This window comes from Microtus pennsylvanicus, chromosome 15, assembly GCF_037038515.1.
Source record: "Microtus pennsylvanicus isolate mMicPen1 chromosome 15, mMicPen1.hap1, whole genome shotgun sequence".
NCBI lineage: Eukaryota > Metazoa > Chordata > Mammalia > Rodentia > Cricetidae > Microtus > Microtus pennsylvanicus.
In genome coordinates, this window is record NC_134593.1 from 28,715,264 (window position 1) to 28,736,833 (window position 21,570).

General features: G+C 49.3%; 1 protein-coding gene and 1 pseudogene across 2 annotated transcripts in view; both read right to left on the reverse strand.

Annotated features, from left to right (window-relative positions):
- Positions 1-573: 573 nt before the first annotated feature.
- The window catches only part of Slc25a37 (solute carrier family 25 member 37), a 47,035-nt gene continuing 26,038 nt past the window's right edge, over positions 574-21,570 (reverse strand). Inside the window, exons 2-4 of one of the 2 annotated variants that reach the window (XM_075949030.1) lie at positions 8,081-8,309; positions 6,411-6,467; positions 574-4,115 (exon numbers count right to left, since the gene is read on the reverse strand). In XM_075949030.1, coding sequence (XP_075805145.1) covers positions 3,595-4,115; positions 6,411-6,467; positions 8,081-8,309 — 807 coding nt within the window. In that variant the 3' untranslated portion in view covers positions 574-3,594. Of the gene's footprint in view, positions 4,116-6,410; positions 6,468-7,546; positions 8,310-21,570 lie in introns of both variants that reach the window. The other variant, XM_075949029.1, reaches the window with a different exon arrangement.
- Positions 16,515-16,969, reverse strand: LOC142836081 (small ribosomal subunit protein uS12-like; annotated as a pseudogene).

Here is a 21,570-nt window from a genome sequence, read left to right on the forward strand (position 1 = left end):
AAAGCAAACATTTTCCTTTCAGGCTTCTTCGCTTGCTCCTCTTGGGAAAGTTCCACTCTCTGGCTTTGGCTGTGGTTTGGGAGTGTGGACTCTGGCCAATTGGGGCTTTTTCTGAAAGAGGTTCCCAGCTGACTCTCCACGGAGGTATACGCAGAGAAAAGTCACAGTCCTCCAGGTGTTCAACGTAAGCAAGAGGGGCTGGAGAGATGGCTGGGCAGTTAGGAGGGAGCACTGACTATTCTTCAAGAGGACTCAGGTTCAGCTCCCAGCACCCACATGGCAACTCACAATTGTCTAAAACTCAAGTTCCAGGGCACTCAACACCCTCAAACAAACATATGTGCAGGCAAAACACCAATGCACATAAATTTAAAAAAAAAAAAGGGAAAAAGAATAAAGGCAGACCTCCAGCTAATGTGATCTATGTACAGGAGAACCCTCTGTTATGGTGATGTACAGGGGCGCCCTCTGCTGACAAGGTGGTGATCTGCAGTCCATTGGGCTAGTTCCCTGTCTAGCAGTCTCCTCTACGACCACTCTCCCGCCCCTGTGTTCACAAAGAGTCCACGACGCTTTCCAGAACAATGCTTTATTTTCTCCAGCTCCAGTGTTACAACGGTAGCAGCACAGCAGACACCCCCACATGGGAACACACTGCAGCTCCCCGTGCTCAGAAGTCACAAGGCGAAAACAATCTTGACCACAGGCATTTTAAAGACATTCAGAGAATAACACTGGGCCACTCTTATCCCACAGTGTGGGACTGGCGGCGGCACATCTGTTCTTTACAGACACAATCACCCATAAATAAAGTTAAATAGAACCTTACTGGCATAGCAGTGTGTTGGGAGATACAGCCTTGGGGTGACATTCGGAGGAGGATGGCTGTAAGACATAGTGGGGGGGGGACACACACAAGCACACATAAAAGTAATTATAGTTATTCCAATTAAAAAAATAGTCATGAATTAAGAACATTCCCATTTTTAAAGATCAATGTTTTACTCTATAATAAATTAACACTCATCTATTAAGTGGCTGACTGTCATGAGGCCTGATCATGAGAACACACACACAGCTAAAGTGTTAACAGTGCACCAGGTCACATGGTCCATCCTTGGGAGTCACTCCAAAGATGCCGATAACTCTATTAACCTGGCCACCGGACAGGGGAAGCATTTTCCTATTTAGATCTTTGCGATGTCAAAAATCACAATACGCAGGCCATTAATGCGCCCGGAGGGCGGACAATGCCAACCCTGGAGCAAAGGGTGAGAGGGGACAACGTAACCCCTAGAGGAGTGAGAAACACGTTTGTTTAGGGTTTCACAACTTTTAACCACCTTTCACTTGCTCAACCTGTGATGGCTTGGGTGGGCAGGGCTGGTTAAAAAGCTGTCTCCCTGTAAATCCGCCCATCACCACAAGGAGGCGACAGTGAGGACTGGACCCCTGGACCTTAAGCCCACACAGAGTTGCTAAGTCCGGGTCTTACTTCTCCATCTTACATGGCCCTGGCCACAGAGGCTATTCCAGAAGAAGGTAGCTGTAAAGAAAACCCAACAGGAATATTGTTTTTGCAGCAGGATTCGTCACCAGATGGACCACAGGGTGTGGTAGGAATGTTTCAGACTTGACTTCAATTTTACTCTAGATTCCCCCTTCCATTTATATTTAACACCACTCAACACTAGCAGGGGGACAGCAGAAACATCATCAGTGATAAAAGGGCTCCAGTTAGCCTCAGACACCAGCAAGCACAGAAACCTATCACCCTGTGGTATGACAGCTCAGCAGCCAGCCACCAAGCCCTCATGGAGAACTTGTAAGTACTCGAGGTGGCTCTCTCCTCCTTCTGATCAGAAAAAAAGAAGACAGATGACCATCATCTAACTTCTCAGTTAGTGGACAAAATCAAAACCTGTGCCCAAGGGCACTGGGTGATGTGTGGCCCCAAGACGAAAAGTCTCCAAGTTCAAGCTGAATTTTTCCCAGGCAGTGGCACCTAGCCACAGGAACTTAAGGTCCATGCTTCCCCAGTGAGAAGGGGCATGCTAGCCATGGCTTCCAAACGAGACCAGGGCCAAGGAAGTAAAAACGCCAGTGTGTCCCCTGCTCATTCATAGACAAGCTGGAAGAGGGACATTGAGACCATTCTGTCCTCTCCTGAGAGTGACAGACTAGAAGACACAGGCTTGTGTGTTCTCTCAGAGATGATCGACCAGAGCAGAGAGGACATAGGCTCTCAAGTGACACAGGAGGAGCCAAGGCCGCTGAGCGGCTCTGGAGAGGCAGAGAGAGAGGGTCCTAGCAGGCTCCAGCAGTGCAGTCCAGGCTGGAAGGCCGGCCTCAGTGCTGTGAGAGGCTGTGATGGGCAAGACCCGAGGCTACAACAGGGCAGGGGACAGATGAGTGCCAGAAATAGTTCAGCTGGGATTTTCAAAAATCCCTAGACTGCAGGGGAACTGGGTTAAGAGGTGACTTTGATAAAAACACATGACGACCCAATTAGCTGAAGTGCCTGAGACTGAGGTCGCTACAGAAATCAGTCCTAAGACCAAGGCGGGAGTCGGCCCACTAATTTGCTAGGCAAATGATGGCGAATCCAATGCTAAGTGCTGATGGGGGGGGCACACGCTCACATCACTCTCGGGAAAGGTGAAGGCCAGACATTCTTATGCTCCTGGGCCCCCTACCCTACAGAGTGGACAACCAGCATGCTTAGTACTGTACGGCTGTGTCCACAGACGGAGGCAAATGCTCCAGGGCCATAGCTTCGGTCCTGGAACTTTCAGGAAAGACAGAAAGGCACACACAGGTGACTTTTTGTTGTCTGTTTAAAAAGAATTTTTAAAAAAAAGCTCCAAGTGATAGATCATTATTTTGACTTGTTTTCAACGTACCTTTTTCCCCCATGAAAAGAGAAAATTCAAAATATAAACTTTGTATTTATTATTTTTACATTCAAGTTAAACTCCCTTGGGAGGGGTGACGCACACAACTCCAGGCCACAGCAAGCCGTTTATTACTTTGGTGCCTTTTTTCCTGTTTTGTTTTGTTCTGTTTTACTTCCTATGATGGAAGAATTCAACCCTCTTATTAGAAAAAAAAAAAAACAAAAACAGGTATATCATCCCAACTCTAATACTATTTATGGACACACACACAAGCACACACAATTTCAAAAATCTCTATGTAGAAAAATAAAGGATAAACATTATCCACCTATTTTAGACTGGGTAATGGTCCTTTTTATGTATATGAACTCTTCTTACTGGGTCATTGCGCTCCTCTGCGGCGTGATCGAAAGATCTAGGGAGGAGGCCACAGGGATGCAGAAAGGCTACATTCCTCTCGAGGAGGGAGGAGAAAGAGCAACTTCTCACTCTCCTTCCCAAGTTTTCCCCACCTACCACCACCCGGGGTGTCCCCACAGCCAGCCTTCTGAGCAGTGGAGGCTGGTCCTTCCCTTCCTAGGGCACCAGGGAATGAAGGGCCCGGCGCAAGCACCCTGTAGGACAGGGCCTGGGTGTGAAGACAAGGGGATGAGGCAGGAACAAAAGATGCTGGAACCACTTCCCACTGCCCGTTCCTTTAGTACAGAGTTCGATTCTCCAGCTGCCGCTTCGTAAGGAAATACTTGAAGAACTCATAGACGGACCAGGAGATGGCGGTGGAAGGCATCTGGTAGATGACTCGCGCGTAGAGACCTTTGAAATAGCCAGTGAGGCCGTTGAGCTGGTATACCATCCTGAAGGCGTTGGCCATGCCCGACAGCCGGCCATTGACATTGGCCAGGGAGAGCGCCATGTTCTCTTGCGTGTTGAGGAGGGTCTTGCAGACATCCAGCGGGGTGGTGGCAGCTGCAGCCAGCGCACCGGCCAGGCCTCCTGAGATGATGTGAGACTGGGGGTTATAGTTCCGGAGAGGGTTGACCTGCTCCTGCAGGAACTCGTAGGTGATGAAGTGGATGGACTGGAAGGGGATGTTCATGGTCAGCTGGGTGGTATAACTCCTGTAGAAGGCCCCCAACCCCTCGGTCCGCCACACCGTCCGGATACAACTGAGGGCTGACCGGTGCTGCGAGTTGTACATCTGTAAACGCTGCTTCACCACTGTGTCCGGGCCGGGAGGAGCAACCGACAGGCAGGTGGTTGGTTTGGCCCTCCAGTCCCAGATGGGAGTGGAATGGGAAACCGACCAATAAAGAGAAACAGCATGTTAGAACGCACACTGGTGACAGGGACCAAGACAGCACACATACAGCCCCAGCCAAGAAGCCGTGGAGGGCCAGCTCCAGGCAACCTGCCTCAACTTCATTTCATTGCTACCACCGGGACCCTGTGCCAGGAAGTGCATACATCTAAATAATTTCCTGTCTGACGTTCGAATGAGAGGTTACCCCCAAATCAGGCATTCACTTGAGGTTCAATCAGACAACCTGATCCCCAGGTCCTAGCCGCCTACACATTGGCCACGAATATCTCCATCTCCCTGACCTGTCTTTGGCCCATCTATTAAGAGTGTCCCTGAGCTGAGCCTGCTGGCACATGCCTTTAATTCCAGCACTTAGGGGGAACAAAACAGGTGGCTCTCTATGAGCTCAAGGCCAGCCTGGTCTACACAGGGTGTCCCAGGCCAGCCAGGACTACATAGTGAGATCTTGTCTCAAAACAAAAGTATCCCTGACTTCTCTGATTCTAATCTGTATCAGAGTTCACCTGGGACAACACTAGAATTACATCTGTCCAAGCTGAATGGCATCCCCTAGTGCAGATCCTGGCTTTAAGACAAAATAAGCAAATGGTTCATAGGACCAGAGAAAATGAAGTGCGTTCCCTAAAGTCTGGACGGCACCTGCACACGGCCTAGAGCATCCTCATGATGCGGTCCATCTTTAAACAGGGACCCAACTGAGTCAAGAGTAAAGCCAAGTGGGCAAGGGAGATGAGCCTCGTGCGCTCGAGCACGCGCATGCGTGCGTGCGTGTGTGTGCGTGTAGAGATGGTTCAAGTTAAGAGCACTTGCTGCTCTTCCAGAGGACTCACATTTGATCCCTAGCACCAACAAAGAGGCTCCCAACTGTCTGTAACTTCAGTTCCAGGGGATACCATACCCTTTTCTGGGTACCAGGCACACATAAATACATGCAAACAAAACACCCACAGACATAATTATTTCTTTAAAAAATACAAACATCCAGGTGTAGTAGCATTTACTTAGAATGAATCCCAGAAACCTGGAGGCTGGGATAGGGGGATAGAGATTTCAAGACCGGCCTGGGTTACAAAAACAAACAAAAGTACTGTTTAAGTAAACTCTGCTTACTTAACCTTGACCATGTAACTGTCGTTGTCGGGTCCCTGTGTGAGCAGCTTTTTAAAAAAAGAACAAATCCCAAGATATATACAGCTAGTCAATCTCTCTACACCATGATTCTGTATCCACAGATTCAAGTAACTGTACATCAAAAGAAGCAGGAAAGAAAAGTCTGCAGCAAACACATGAAGACCTTTTCCTTGGCATTATGCCCTAGGGGACATCATACAGCATCTCCTTACATAGTACTGAAACCTAGGAATCAGTCAGAGATGACGGAAGTATGTGTAAGGACAACAAGTGGGTTATAAGTACTGCCCTATTTTATGAGGACCCCCCAAATAAAAGAGTAAGAAAAGGTAGCCCCCCTCAAAATGGCCACATGTTAATTTTAGAGGTACATAGGGGGAATAATTCTATATTATTCACTTTTTCTTAAAATGTTCTATAATCATTACAAATCAAAGGTGTGGTGATGTATATATGCCAATAATCCCAGTGCTCAAAAGGCTAAGGCAGGAAGGTTTGGAGTTTGGGCAAGCCTGGGTTTCAGGGGAGTTCCGGGGCATCCTGGGTTGTACGATTAGATTCTGTATTGAAGTGGGTGGGTGATACAACCCACAGTGAATGAGATAGAAACAATTCCCCTACATCTGTGATTGGAAAGAACGAACAGTGTCTGATGTGTATATGTGCTTATTGATCACGCCCTTAAACATGCAAAGTGTCCGACGCGTATATGTGTTTGCTGAGCACGCCCTTGAACACATAGGTTGTGCTGTACTGAAAACCATGCAAAGCATCCCCAAGGATTCTGCCCCAGTGGGCCTGGGGCAGGGCCTGAAGAGTAGTTTCTAACTTCTCCGAGGATGCTGCCAAGTAGGCAAACAGCTCTGCTTAGCTGTTTCCATGGCAGGAAGCGCTTAGAACCCCAGGGCTCCCTGGCTTTCCTGAGACCTCCCAGTAATGTATAAAGAATGCAATCTTCCTGCAGGCCAATGAAGTGAGCCCCTGCCCACCTTCCTGCCCCCAGCTCCTCCGGCCTCTCCACCTGTCCCCCACTGTCCCTCCCTGGAGCCGTGGAACATTACCTTCTGCTGGATTCATTACTGCATCGTGGAGTAGGGTGGCCATACTCCCAGCTATCCCTGCAAAACAAACTCCAGAAAATCAACTGCTGACTCCAGGTGCCCCGGAAAGTTCCTTGAACTTACGGTCAGATGAACTTAGCTTTCTAAGGCTCAAAACTGATTAGCGAGAGGCTCAGCCCAAGGTGAGCAAACTTTAAAACCCCAAAGCGGAGGTAGGAATGCTGAGTTACACCAAGGACCAGGGCGTCTGTTCTACACATCTCGAAGACCTTTCCTTTCCTTGTAAGTCAACCGTGGGAAAGGTTGGAGCCCAGAAACCACACTTTGCCTAGACTTTGATTCTCTTGTCTTGAGCCTTTCGGTACAGAGAAATCTCTGAGGCTACTGATGGGGATAGCATCACGCATATGACTGGCTGCCTTAACTGAAGTCCAAGCACGCTTAGGACTGGACCTGTGAGTGATCTTCATCTAAGGTCTCTCCCGGCCTGGCTTTGAAAGCCTGAACCGGCCCTGCAATTTCTGCTTCTGGCTTCCTAGTGCCTCCCGCTGCTGCGCAGCTGCCTGCCAGTTACAATGACCAGGAAGGCACCTAGCGGCTCCTGCCAGCTGCACACACAGACCCCAGAAAGGGGCCAGTGACCATAGGATCTGGCACACTGCTACAGGGATAGCACTGGGCAGACAGTCTCCTTCAAAGAGCTGAGCCATTACGGAAGGCGGTTTGGGCCTGTAAGTACCGCCTCAGAGACGCACGAGGGCGTGGCGCTTGGTCATGATCAGCAGCTGAAAAGCCAAGTCACCAAAGTAGCCAAGGAAGCTTGTTTCTAAGGGTGGCTGATGGAAGGGATGCTATTCTGTTCTGGCGAGCTTTACTGATGGTCACATCCATTCCTCCAATGCCTCAAAATGGATGATGTCAAAGTAAACATACCTTATGTTGCCTGCTATCCACAGTCCTGTCTCACCCACTGAAAAGCCCATTAAAGTCCCGCCCCACGTACCACCCGACCTGGTTCCTGACTCACATGAGTTACCCTCAGACGCCCAGTTCCCAGCCACCCCCTCCCCTCTCCCAGATCAACCACAGGAAACTAGTTCGGCCCTGGCTTGCAGAAAGATGCGACTCAGACACACGGAGGAGGCTGGGGGGGTCAAAGGCCCGAATCTCCTGCAGCTTAAAGCGGGGAAGGCCTTCTGCTGTGGACAAGTCCTCTGTCGGCATAAACCGTCTTGACCTTTCCAAACTTAGTTAGATCCTGGGGCTGGAGAGACCTGTTGGACCAGTTCTTAAATAGTCTCAAAGAAGCTGTCCTTTTCTGTGTTTTGTTTGGTTTGCAATCCAGCATTCAAAAGATTTTTTTTCCTATGACTGATCATTAATTGTTTTGAGTGGTTTTTGTAAGAAAAAAAAAAAGCCCACACAACAATAAATACCAAAACACCTCTACCACCAGCTTCCCCCAGAGAAAGAGGGAATGAATAAAACATGTTTACGAGTGCGTGTGTATGTGTGTGCGCGTGTGCAATCACGTGACCCTAGAGTTCTCTGTTCCTGAGCAAGCTGCCGAAGAGACGAAGGCTGCTGGGTCCTGGGGAGGAAGAAGACCCAGGGAGCAAACATTGAAGAGAAGAGAGCTTCCTAGCTGCACACAAACGCTTTCAAAATACCATTAGCGAGGTGGCTGTTTCCTTGGTGGCTGAAAACGTCATTTAATGTCCTTTTCATGTTTTCGTAGCAGGCAAAATACATGGCATGTGCAGGCCCTGCGCCTGTCATCATCACGTTCAGGCCCCGCAGGGGCCTCCAGAAGCCTTCCGTTTGTATGATCTTCTTGAGGGCGCCATAGATGCTTGTATACTGGGCTCTGGGATCTGGATGCAAACTCTGCATTCGTGTCTGCGGGAGACAGAAAGTCGGTATGAATAGGAGAGCTAATATGGACAGACGCTTACCCCCAGTCTCTGTGGGGGACTTGACCCTGGAGTCCCCCACTAAGGACACCAACATTCATGAATGTTTAACCTTGTGTAAAATGCTACGGTGCTTTCGGCCTACGCGCCTGTCCCCAGATGATAGATAATGTAATAAAGATGCTATATGAAGGCTGTGGGATGTGACTCCACTGGGAGAACGCTTGCCTGTCGTGCACAAGGCCATATGGGTTGAGTCCCAGCACCATAAATATAAACCATGCACGGTGGGCATGCCTGCAATCTTAGCACCCCGGAGACAGGAGAAGAATCAGGAGTTCAAGGTCATACTCGTCTACAGCAAGGCCAAGGCCAGCTTCGGTTACACTTGTCTCCACGAAACCGAACAACCAACCAACAGTTAAAAAACCCACTGACAAAGTTGCCGCCACCACCAAAAGAAGTGCTATAGGAAGTTATCAGAGTGCCCTGTTCAGGCACTAAAGACACGATCTAACGGTCTGCATGTGTTTAATACGGGGGTGCACCTTTTTCTGACTTAGGATGCACAGTCTGGAGAAAACCAACTGAGTTATCTGCATCCTTCTGATCTACTTTGGTTCCCAGCATCCTCTATTCTACTCTGCTTCCCCACATCCTCTGGTCTACTCTGGTTCCCAAGTCTTGTGTACCCTTCTACCCCCGAACCTCTGTGTCCTGTCCATTTTTCCTCAGGCCCTACCAGGAAATCTCCCCAGACCCCCTGGGCCTCACTCACACTGTCACCTCTAAGTATCTTTTACACTGTGTTTTTATGAAGCAACCCTCAGTAAGTTAGGCTTCGCTCTGACCACTTCCTAAGCACAGAAAGGGCTCCCCCAGCTCTGTTGGCCTCAACACTCTCACAGGTATGAAAGGCATGTGAGGAGAGAGGGGTTAATTTCATTATTTCAACCTGGAGAGGCCGAGATGCACAAATTACCTGATCAAACATCAGCGTGCTCTAAACGGTTCTCTAAGATTTGTTTTGCTTTGTTTAGATAAGGCTAACAAAGTCAGTTGTTCCTGACTTTGTGTGACTTTGGTAGCTGTCTACCCTGCTGACCTGCAGGGTGCAGCCCCGACGACGGTGCTGTGAGCCAGTTCCTTAAAACAAATCCCTCAAGCCTCATTATCTCTCTATTTGAAAAGATCTGAAATCACTCAAAGTTTCAAGCAAAGGAGGTCTTGTCTTTCACCAGGCTGTGTCTCCTGTGGCTGTCAGAACGCCAAAATCTCAGCCTGACAGATGGCGCGATGCCTTGTTTGCGGCCCTGGGCCTTGGCAGCGTGGGGCTGGAGCGGATTCAGATCTTATGTATGGCTCTTGTTGCAACCCTGGTCAGCCAGTTCATCTCTCTAAGCGTGAGTTCATTCTCTGGGAGGATGTCGGGGAGGTGGAGGGGGGGATGATATGGCACTGTGTCTACTTCCATTTCTGTAGTTGGTGATAAAGGAGTCATGGGTGTGAGGGTCTCAGTAACTCTGTCTATTAAATGTAAACAAGAGAGCTGAAAGTCTCCGTCTCATGGGTCAGAAGTGGAGAAAAAGGTGGGTAAAAGGAACCCAAAAGAACGAGGGTTTACTCGACTGAAGAATGGATAAGGAAAATGTGGTACATTTACACAACGGAGTACTACACAACAAGGAAAAATAACAACATCTTGAAATTTGCAGGCAAAAGGACGGAACTAGAAAACATCATATTGAGTGAGGAAACCCAGACCCAGAAAGACAATTATCACATGGACTCACCCATAAGTGGCTTTTAGGAATAAAGCAAAGAAAAATCAGCCTATAAATCATAATCCCAGAGATCCTAGACAACCAAGAGGACCCTAAGAAAGATATACATGAATCTAATCTACATGGGAAGCAGAAAAAGCCAAGATCTCCTGAGTAAATTGGGAGCATGGGGATCATGGGAGAGGGTTGAAGGGGAGGGGAGAGGCAGGGAGGGGAGCAGAGAAAAATATATAGCTCAATAAAAACATTTTTTTTTAAAAAAAAGCACTTTAACAAGAGAAAACTTATTTTTTTACTATGTATTTTACTAGAATTCATTAAATGGCATACTGTATGTTATGTATTGCACTGGATGTAAAATAACTCTTACCAACAATGTATAAACAATAGTGAACTCCAGTTTCAATAATAAGTCTGATGACATACAGAAAGGTAAATATGTCGATATCTACAACATTGAAATGAGACAAAAGCAAAATGAGTTTCTGGGTTTGAAGGCACATGGGGAAAAGATACTATTTCATGGTTGGTTTATCACAAAACCAGTATTTGTCAGAAGTTGAAGCACATTAATAATCAATGTGTTGTTCACTGTTGATAAAGACAAGACATACCGATATTTAAAATATTAACATTGAAAAAAGAATGAGGGTTAGCAAAAATGTAGCTATCCACTTCCCAGAGTACTGCACTGACCGGCGGGACCCACCACAGTCAGATCCACACAGCCACAGCTGGGGGGTGGGGCAGGGGCTGAGGGTGGATGATGGAGACATGTCTAGTGGGCACAGGAGTCTGACTCTGCAATAGGAAGAGTTCTGTAGGTTGACAGGGGCGATGGCTACAGTACAACATGAATCTGGGAGATGATGCTGAGCTGTGTAGGTACTTAACAATGGTGAGATGGCAACATGTATGAAAGGTGCGTGTGTACATATGTGTGCGTGTGTACGTGTGTGCATGTGTGTGTGCGCGTGTGTACAAGTGTGTGTGTGTGTGTGTCTGAAATGTCACCTACTGTTCTCCACCTATTCCTCTGAGACAGGGTCTCTTCCTGAACCTGGGACGTATTTGCTCAGTTAGGCTGGAAGTCTTCGAGCCCCAGTCATCTCCAGTTCCCTGGGAGCAGGGGTCATAGACCTGCATAGGATGACTGCCTTGCTATGTGGATGCTGGAATCCAAATTCTAGACATGCTTGCAAGGCAAGTACTAGCTCTCTGGCCCCAGCTTGAAAATGGCATATATGTGTGCATATATATAATATGCATATTACATGTGCATTATGGTATATCATATATACAATCTATATATTATATATAACTACAATTTTTAAAAATAAAAAGACATGAGAAAAGTGAAGGAAATTAAAAAAAATGTGGCTACGCAAAGATGCAGAAAACACACGCTCGCACGCACAGGCACCAGAGAAAGGATCTGACGGAGTTTCATCTTCATCATTTTACATTCATTTGTGTGTATGTGTGTACGTATGTGAGCACGCATGTGCCACGGTGCACATGTGAAGGTAAGAGCAAACCTTTAGGGATGAAGTCTGTCCTTCCACCACATGGGTAAGGGGGCTCAAACTCAGGCCACAAGGCTCCGCAGCAAGTGCCTTTCTCCAGCAAAGCTCACCAGCCCATCGGGATTTCAGGTTCTGTGTTGGATCTAGCTGCCTTTCCTTACACTCAGTTTCCATGTTTGGGCTGTAACTCCTACCTCTTAGAAATCTATTCCACACATCAGCATGCGGTAGGCTCTGGGAAACCCTTCAGGAAAGAAACCTGTTTAGCTCGTTTTAACCAGGCACTTCCTAAACATGTGTCTTTGGCAGCACAAGCGGCTTTTCTCATTTAATAAGCAGTCACACTTGGCCAAGCACACTTGTGAAAACACAGCTGGAGCCAACAGACAAACCTCTGAGGCAGGAAATACAGGGAGTTTGTATGTGTCAAGAGACCCTGGGGCAGCCCCTCTAAAGGAAGGACAGAGGACAGGATGGTCAGCAGGGAGCAGTCAGGAGTAGCCAACAGCAGGTGCGCAGCCTCTTCTGCTTCTGAGCTTCCCCCGGCCTTCTTCTGCGCTACCGCCACTCACTCTCAAGGGGGCAGCAAAGAGCAAAGTGCTCTGGGGCTCAGCCTAGCTGTGTCACTCATGAGTGTGGCACTCATTCAGGCCCCCTTGGGCACTAGGCACTTGCGTTATAGGAGGGATTTCAGGCAATGACACATGCATAGGCCAGGCTCCTTCTATAAGCATCCAGAGAGACTAGGAGAGGGGTCATCTCTTTCTCATACCCTCCCCAGGACAAGACAGGTAGCCTGTTCTCTTACCTAGGGGAGGCGGGAGAGGGGAGGAGGGAGAGTGGAAAATGTGTGTGCTGTCCCAGGTGAGCTCGTGGATCATATAACCAGAGGCAACGAGCCCGTGGAGCTCAGCCCTGTCTTTAGATAGAAAACATAGGACCCCAGAAGCACCTTCCCCACCACCTGATACAAGGGGGGTATGGAAGCTGGGTCCAGCCCAAAAGAACAAAAGAAAACCTGGAAGGGAGGCCCCGGAGCTGCCAAAAGCGCTTGCTCAGGACGCTGCCCAGCCCAGGCTCCAGTGTGTCTTCACCAAAGCACTCCCTGCCCGAGAGCCGCTGGCGACTTTCAATCTCCCGTCTCACGTTTCTCAAAAGAGGGTGGAGAGCGGACCTTCCCGGGTTCAAAGTACATGTGGCATTTATTTCCAGGGTCAGAAGATAACGTGAAAGCCAAGAGCCACGGGGATCCAGCCAGGGTACGGGCTCCAAGGCCCTGGTGTGAATATGCACGTGCACATACACGCACACACACACACACACACACACACAAACACACGCTCAGCTCATGCGCTCCACTGAGTTCCCGCCACACTGGGAGCTGCGGCTGCCTTGCAGACACACAAGGCCATCTTCCACCAACAGCTACCCACAACATAGAGGATGGGGCCTAGGAGTTCATTCCCAAGTAGAGACCTCCCCATGATTCACCCCACCGTGGATCACAGCCCAAGGCCAGCAGGAAGAGGCTCCTCTGGCCAACTGTTCTATGGGAAGCAATGTCTTTTGGAATGAAGCTATAAATTCACCCAGGCCTTGTAGAGCCATGTCAGTTCTTCCGGAATCCTTGGGATGTCTACAAATAGTGGAATACTACAAATGTGGAACCCCAAAACACTAGAAGCAGCATGAGCAGTGAAGCCCTCAATACTCAATTTACCTATGCCCCTAACCCACCAACCCACAAGCACCCCTAATTCATCAGTACCCCAACCCAAAATCACTGCTAATTCGCCAGTACCCCTAACATACCAACACCCCTAATTCACCAGTACCCCTAACTCACCAGCATTGCTCAATTAGAACCTACACCCCTTTTCATTTTGCTCTACAGAAGACAGACTCACAATGGTCCCATCCTGGTCCTTTGAAATCCTGTATTAACAGCCAGCAGCCAGCATCATTCCCATACCCACTAACCAAGAATGACGCAATGGGCTAAGTCCTGGAGGAGAAACCACGACGTCAATGATGCGCTACACATACCTCAGCTCACCCATAAGCTCTGAATTCCAGCTCACGCTTTGCTTTTCGTAAAAAGTTAATCTTTAAAATTAGCATATAAAGTAAAGAATTTTATCACACTGCTTTCATAGGAGTGGATACGCTTTGCTCTAACTCACCCGCCGTGCTTTGAATTTACACCATCCGATTTAGAAACCACACCCAAGACATACTTCCCCATCCAGATGTATGAAAATAAAGACAGGCCTATGTGTCTATTTAATCAGGGGGAAATCCGCGTCCTGTGATGTTTAGAGAGCAGCAAGAGAAGATGACCACCCTAGTGGTCGCTGCTGTCTTCTGAAACGGTGGCGAAGCAGGAGTCCACACAGCACACACAGGGGGCGCTCCAGAACGTGTATTCTGATCAGAGACCTCTCATGCTGGCTGGACCGCCTCTGCTGAGAACTTCTAATTGGGAGCAAGCAGAAAGGCTGGTCCAGCTGCAATACCAGCTAGGAGGACGGAGTTAGAACAGAAGCGGGCCTGGAGGAGCCTGATACCACGCCGAAGTTCTGGAATTTCTTCAGGTGGCCCCAGTGTGAGGAGGCGGCCAAGAGAAAGTGTGTTCAGATGCAAATAGCAAAGTTCTGCCCTCCCTTCACTCCCGACCCTCGGGGATCCCCATCCTCTGAATGGCATTATGTCCATGTCCCGCAGTCCTGCCTTCCTGGCTACCTATGACAAGGAAGGATCCTCACACCTGCCACTCCCCGTGTCGGGACAGCACTGAAACCCGCAGGGTCCAGTAGGGTGTGCTTTCGGTGGTAATGCTAGTTTTGCTTGCTGTGCTAGCCATTAAACCAGGTCCTTGTGCATGTCAGGCAAACACTCTGCTGACTAAACTAGGCTCCAGCCAAGACACTTGCTGTTTCTGGGGGACAAACTGCATTGTGTGTTGAATGGAATTCCACCTTGGCCAGAGTAACAAAGTTCCTCAGGCTGTGTGAAGGAGTCATAGAACCAAGCCTGCTTCTCCCCCTATGGCCACACAGGGGCGCACCAGGGCACAAAGACTCTCACCTTCAAGGTGGCCAGGGAGGGGCCACTCAAGCTTCAGCTAGGAAAAGGGACAGAGCATCGAGCTGTCAGAACTTGTCACTACAGCTCTTTCTAGGCTATTTAATTTTCTAGACTCTCCGAGAAAAATATAAAGCAAGCCCATTCACAGAGGGTATGGAGACAATGAACCAGCTGGAGGAGCGCACAGGCATGGGGGAGGGTATTTGAGGAAAGAGGACCATGTGGACAAGCAGAGTTAACCGGCAGACAAGATCGTGTGACTGGGATATGATGTGCAGAAATATCCCTCAGGAAGGTATGGGGATAGGAGGAGCACTGACCAAGACTCAGAGGAAGAGCTGGAACATTACATGGGCATCTGAAGATGGCTCCAGGAAAGGCAGGTTAGGACCAGACAACGGAAAGGAGGGCCAGAATTGAGCCCGTGAATCAGCTGACTTCCCAGGCATGGCTATATGCTACTTAAAACAGCCAGCAGGAAATCTCAGACATTCGGCTCGACAGACAGAAACCCTCCCTTCGGGGTCTCCAGACAGACTGGCTGCCCTCTCCAAAGCTGTGGCCACTGTCACATACACCACTTGGGTGTCCCCTCTACCTAGGGCAGCAGATCATAGCATGCCTATGGCTCCAAGGATACGAGGCTATGGCTCCCGGGAGCTGGACTTGGGTTTAATCCTTTCTCCAGAAGGCCCGACAGCCAGCAGGGAGGGACAAAAGAATCCATGCCTGGCCAGTTTACTCAAGACACTCTTAGAACACCCCAAGTGAGACACACCCCAAGGATTAACTGATCTCTACCCTTCAGGTGGGGCAAATTCCCAGGATACCAGATAGCAGGCCTGGGATCTCCTGGGGGCAACTGTGACCTCATTAGGAGACAGAAGGGAAACCTGAGACACGGGTCACTCCTGCCCACTCAGAACAGAGCCTCTAGTCCTGTTTCTGTCATTGACAGACTGGCAGACTCTATGCCCTTATCCCTATTTACCGAAAATACTACAAGAGAAACAAGAAAAGAACGGCAAGCCATCCTCATTTTATAAATGAGGAAATCGTGGTAGAGAACCAAGTGACGCAACTCCGGGGATGCTCTAAGCCAAATTCCTGCCTGTCCCCAGCATGCACCGCTTCTATGATCACACAGAACAATCTCCTTTGTCTAAGTTCCCCCAGCTCCCCCAAGTTCAAGTCCAGGCAGCTCTTAGTGGGCTCTGTCTACGCATGGCCTACACCAGCGTCCTCACAGGCTAAGTCCTGAGCCACTTCCCCCAAAGACCTCATGGCCACTGTCTCCAGTCGAACTAGATATAGTGCTGAATCAACATATCACCATTTGGTCTCCGGAAAAGGAATCTGGGCCAGATACCCCCTGAGGTCATGGGCAGGAAGGGTATCTAGAGGGATAGAAACATAGAGCTGAACCAGTAATTGTCTCAGGCCATCTTCTGCTATAACAGAACATTTTTAACTAGCTGTAACAGCAGCCATGTTTGGGGATCACAGCCCGGGAAGTCCAAACGCAAATGCCAATATTTGGGGAGGGTCCCTGCACTTTGGAAGGCCAAAGGGCAAAGGCAAGCAACACAGTAAATCTAGCCAAACACTCTCATCAGGCCCTCCCCCACTCCCATGGTAACTGACCTCTTCCTGTATCAGGGCATCAATCCATTCAGTAGGTCAGAGCCCTGTCTCAGCCTCCCCCTTGAAGGACCTGTTTCTCAACTGTGCTATAATAGCAGTTCGTTTGTTTTTATTTTCAGAAAATGTAAATTTACTATTGTGTTTCCATTGTCAAAACGCATGCTCTCTCGGTGTTTCCTTCTTGCCTTTGAACAGGGTCAAAAGAGACACACTGGCTCCTTTAACAGCCTTAGAAAGTACTCTGGGAACATCACCTACGGCGTGACCATTTGGACCAAATCCAGCAACAAAAACTTCACGGTTTTCCTCAGTGAAGGTCAAGCAGCCATCACTGGGCACAGACGCTGTAATCTCCCTGCCATTCTAGATGAGGGCACCCTGACACACCTCCCGGCCGCAGAATTTAGCCGCTTGACTTCAACCCCTGCTTTTTCCAGCACAATTCCCTTGGCATGAGAAGTAGGTCTAAAAAGATTGGCATTCGGGGCTGTGCCCACGTGGGCTTTCTTATATTGTTCATCATGCCGCTCTGGACTCCGCTGAGGACTGCAGAACTTCCTGGCCGTCCAGAGACCACGACACTTGCCCGTCTTGCCAGGTGCCATGATCCAAACAGCAGCAGCTCAATTCCAACACTGTGTTTTAAACAGGATGTTCGAAACGTACCAGTATCCGAAGGCTAATGCGTCCAAGAGACACAGTTCAACTCCCTGCTAATAAAGCGCACTTCTGAGGCCTCCCACTGACTCAGCCAGTCTTGAGGACTTGAATGGCTTGTAAACACTCCATTCACAAGTAAGGACAAGATGTCAGGACAAACTGGAGAAACAGCATGTTATTTTCACAAAGCATAGGTAAGCTTGGCAGGTCACAAAAGAACAAATGTAACACAAGAGTCCCCATGCAGGCACCACAGAAGCCTATTGGCCTGTACTGGGGCAGGTTCACTCTGCGTGCCTGAGAGAACAAGGATCCAGGAAGATAAGCAAGGTCAGGCTGAGGCTCTGCCAGCAATGGTTGTCTGGCATGGTAGGGCTACCTTCAAAGTTTTCATTTGCCTTCTAAGTGTTACCCCCTCTACCCCCCCCCCCCCACCATGGACCTCCCACTTTGTTCTGCTCCAAAGGAAAAGTAAAACAGAGCTAGCTGGTCAGGGACCGCGCCCTCTGCCTGTCCTCCAACTATATTTTGCTGAAAAACCCAGTCTCGGGGTCCGGTGGAAGCCCACGTCAACCATCCACACAAGACGTCACAGAGACAGGGCTTTTACTCTCTGTCCAGGGACGCTAATTGATAGCTCAGTGCGATAAAGATGGAAAGGGATGGGATAAGACAGGATGGGACAGGATGGAATAGAGAGACGGGGTCAGAGGGTCAGAGACAGGTGAGAGGCCTCACGCCCGAGGATGGCCACTCTGGGGCAATGGGCAAAAGTCTGGGGACAGTGGGGCATGGAGAAGAACTGGCAGTTTATTACCCGAGTTAGGGTCAGTCCCAGCAACCTAAACTCAGGCACCTGTCTTAAATGGGTCAACTAAATACACAAGTCATTGTGGAAAGCAGAGGAAAGGGGATTTATTCAAGGTGCCCACACTGGGAAGAGAAACAGAGGCCCAGTGGCGCCCCCATTCCATTGTCAGGGTCCTGCTGTGAGGTTTTGGCTTACACAGAAGGAAGAGGAATGTAGAGTTAGTTAGGCAGTTTTAGGCCAAGTGCCAATCACTGCCTCAGCTCTGGTCTCTCCTACAAGGTGATCTGAAATGTTAACAACTGTTGTGAACTCCTCCCTGGAGATAAGCTCCCTCCGCTGCCACCTGGCTCCAGTCTCTTCCTTTCTCCAAGCGGGAAACTCCTGGGGGAAATCCCAATACCTCGGGCTGCGTTGTCTCAACAGTCTGATAGTCAAAGGAAGGGACAGCTCCTTAGGATATCTCCATGCTTGGCAGGGACAGTTACCAGTTACAAGTTCATCCTCCACCAAAGCATGCCTCCATCCATCAGGTGCACAGCGAAAGCTGATCTGAAGCCGGGTCACAAAGATGGCCCAATCCTCTACCACCTAGTCACTGAAGTCCTGATTCAACTTTGTAGCTTGGCAACTTACTTGACCTCTCTGACCTTCGGCTGCCTCACCTGCAGAGACCTCTTACCTTGTACGCTTCCCCCTGATGAAGGAATGAGGAAACGGAAGCACGTTGGTCAGCTAGTCCAGGGACCAAGGGATCGATAAGGGTTTGTCTCTGCTACAGTGATTTGTAGAAAGTCTGCAGTGTGTTCCCAACTTAGGAGGAGGAAGCCACCAGTGTGTTCCCTACGCGGGAGAGGGAAACCATCTCTATGAATATAGATGCCTGGACTCTCCCCAAGATCCACCTTGCAGACTAGCTTCACCCAGCCTGGAGGAGTGTTCTCCTAGCTGGCTGCTAAAGAACTAGATGTTTGGCACCCAGGACTTCAGGACAGGTATAAAAAGAATCCCATTAGACTACAAAATAGGATGACAATAAACCACACAACAGGCTCTGGGCTCCCGAGGGGAAGTTCCTAGCCACAGGGCCCTGGGTGGGGACTCCAGGCCACAGCATTAATTTCCTATCCTCTCTGACCAAAGGAGCTTGAGGCTAGGCCACCTCCACTTCCTGACGAGCACAGGGTAGACTCTGGAGAGGCATCTCAAGTGAAGGCTTCTTCCTCCACCAACCATGGTCTCAGACAATGATGTGTCTCCTCTTCTGGAAGGCATCATCTTCCAGAAAGGGTGTGAAGACAAAAGTCCTTCACTTTGGGTCTGGCAAGCAGTTACCTAATCCTGGTTTGGTTTTTGTTTTTGTTTTTGGTTTTTCGAGACAGGGTTTCTTTGTGGCTTTGGAGCCTGTCCTGGAACTAGCTCTGTAGACCAGGCTGGTCTCGAACTCACAGAGATCCGCCTGCCTCTGCCTCCCGAGTGCTGGGATTAAAGGCATGCGCCACCATCGCCCGGCTTTTGGTTTTGGTTTTTGGAGAAAAAAAACCCCAGAGTCCCAGGAACTGTTGTTTGTGCTAATTCCTTCCTTCAACACTCCTTGCTTGGAGAAGGACGCTCTTGAGATCTATCTGCCCCAGGTGGGAGCGAAACCACCCATCAAACACTGCCTATAGACTCCAGCACACCTGACGTACCCTTCCATTCTGCCATCCCACTCGACAGAATGAAAACAAAGACCCAGGAGGAAGGGAAGTTGCCTAGGATGTCCCACTGGGACACCAAGACTCCCACAGTCATTCCTCTTCCCTGCCATTTCTGAATGAAGGGATAGAGCTGCTTAAACTAATCCTGGTTATATAACAAAGGCAACTTGGACAGCTACCTAGTGTGGGGGATGGGGAGCTGCCACTAATATCAGTTTACATGGGCTAAAAGGGTGGCAAACAAAGTGCTCCAGGAAGCTTGCTCACCTGGCCTCCTGGCTCACCTTTACTGGGTACTAAAGTTCCAGCCCAGGGCTGGAGAGGGTCCTTGTGCAACAAGATACACTGAGACCACTGTGTGGTATGTGATGGCCAAGCTCCCCTCAAGGGCAAGCCTTTGGCCTCGTTGGATGCCTTCTGGAGTGCAGGGAAGTGTGGCTGCCGCGGGATGGCAGACAAGTGAGGGTCGAGATCAGCTGCAGGTCTGCACATAGGAGAGCCTCCCTCCCCTGCCCATGACCCCCACCCCCGTTGCGCTGGAGCACTTCAACCTCCCAACAGCCCAGAGATGGGATGCAGATGTTCTGGCCTGAGATTCTCTAGGAATGCACACCTGGTACAAATGCTGACATGGTGGTGAGACTCACTTTGCCAAACAGATGGTCCCTCAAAATGTTCTGGAAGTTAGGAGACCCAACTTCCTGTGCAGCTTGGCCACTACAGAGACACTGAGCGGTCGCGTCACCTCTCCGGGAGCCCACTGGCATGGAGGCTTGACAGGCAGACTCCTGGTGCTTTTGTTCACCATTGTGTACAACTGCAAACACAGGCTGAAGGAAGAAACGGAGCTAACTGTCTGTAAGGACACAGTCAGAATGTCAAGCCTCAGAATCTGCTTAACTGGCGGTACCATCGGTAAACAAAGGTGCGTCAGTGTGTAGGAATGTTTGGTTGAAGGAGGTAAGCCTCCAACATTAATGTACAGTAATTAATGTACAATGGACTTATCTGCAGCTTTAAAACACCTGTATTTAAAAATACGTTTTAAAACACACCTAGAAAGGCACGGTGGTGCACACCTAAAATCCCGGCACTTGGGAAGTGAAGGCAGGAAGCATATAAGCTCAAGCTCAGCCAAGGGCTGTACAGGGAGACGCTGTCAGAAAAAGAACCAAGGGTGTAGAGGCTGAAAACCAGGGAAAACGCGAACCCTCGTGCACTTGTCCTAGCTACTGTTCCATTGCTGTGAAGAGACAACATGACCAAGGAACTCATACAAAGAAGCATTTAACTGGGGGCTTGCTTACAGCTTCCGAGGGTAGATGGTCATGGTGGGGAGCAGGGCAGCACACAGGTAAGGATGCAGCTGGAGCACTAGCTGAAACCCTACATCTTAGCCTCAAGATAGAGGCAGGGAGGGAGGGAGGCAGGCAGGGAGGGAGGGAGGGAGGGAGGGAGGGAGGGAGGGAGGGAGGGAGGGAGAGAATCTGATAAGGGCCTTTGACACCTCAAATCCCACCCCTAGTGACACACCTCTTCTACAACAGGATCATACTTCCTGATCCTTATCCTTCCCAAACAGTTCCACCAACTGGAGACCTAGCATCCAAATACAGAAGCCTTTGGGAGCCATCCTCCTTCAGACACACTATTTACTACTGTAGGGATGTTTAAAGGACAGCCAGGCAGTTCTTCTAAAAGTTAAAAGCAGAGTTTCCAAGGATCCAGCAATTCCACTTGCGGGGATACACCAAGGAGAAATGAAAGCAGGATCTCGGGGTATTTGGATGGGCAGAAAGAGTCCGGCTGTCCATCACAGACCAAGATCAATGTGATCTGAGTCGTACAATGAAATACTGTCTAGCCTTAGAAAGGGTGAAAATTCTGACATGTTCCATTATGGGTGAACCTGGAAGACATGCTGACTGAAATAAGCAATTGCAAAAGGGCAGATTCTGGTTACATGGGCGCTAAAGAAACGACATTCAAAGAGAAGCAGAATGGAGACTGCTAGGGTCTGAAGGGCGGGGAAATAGGA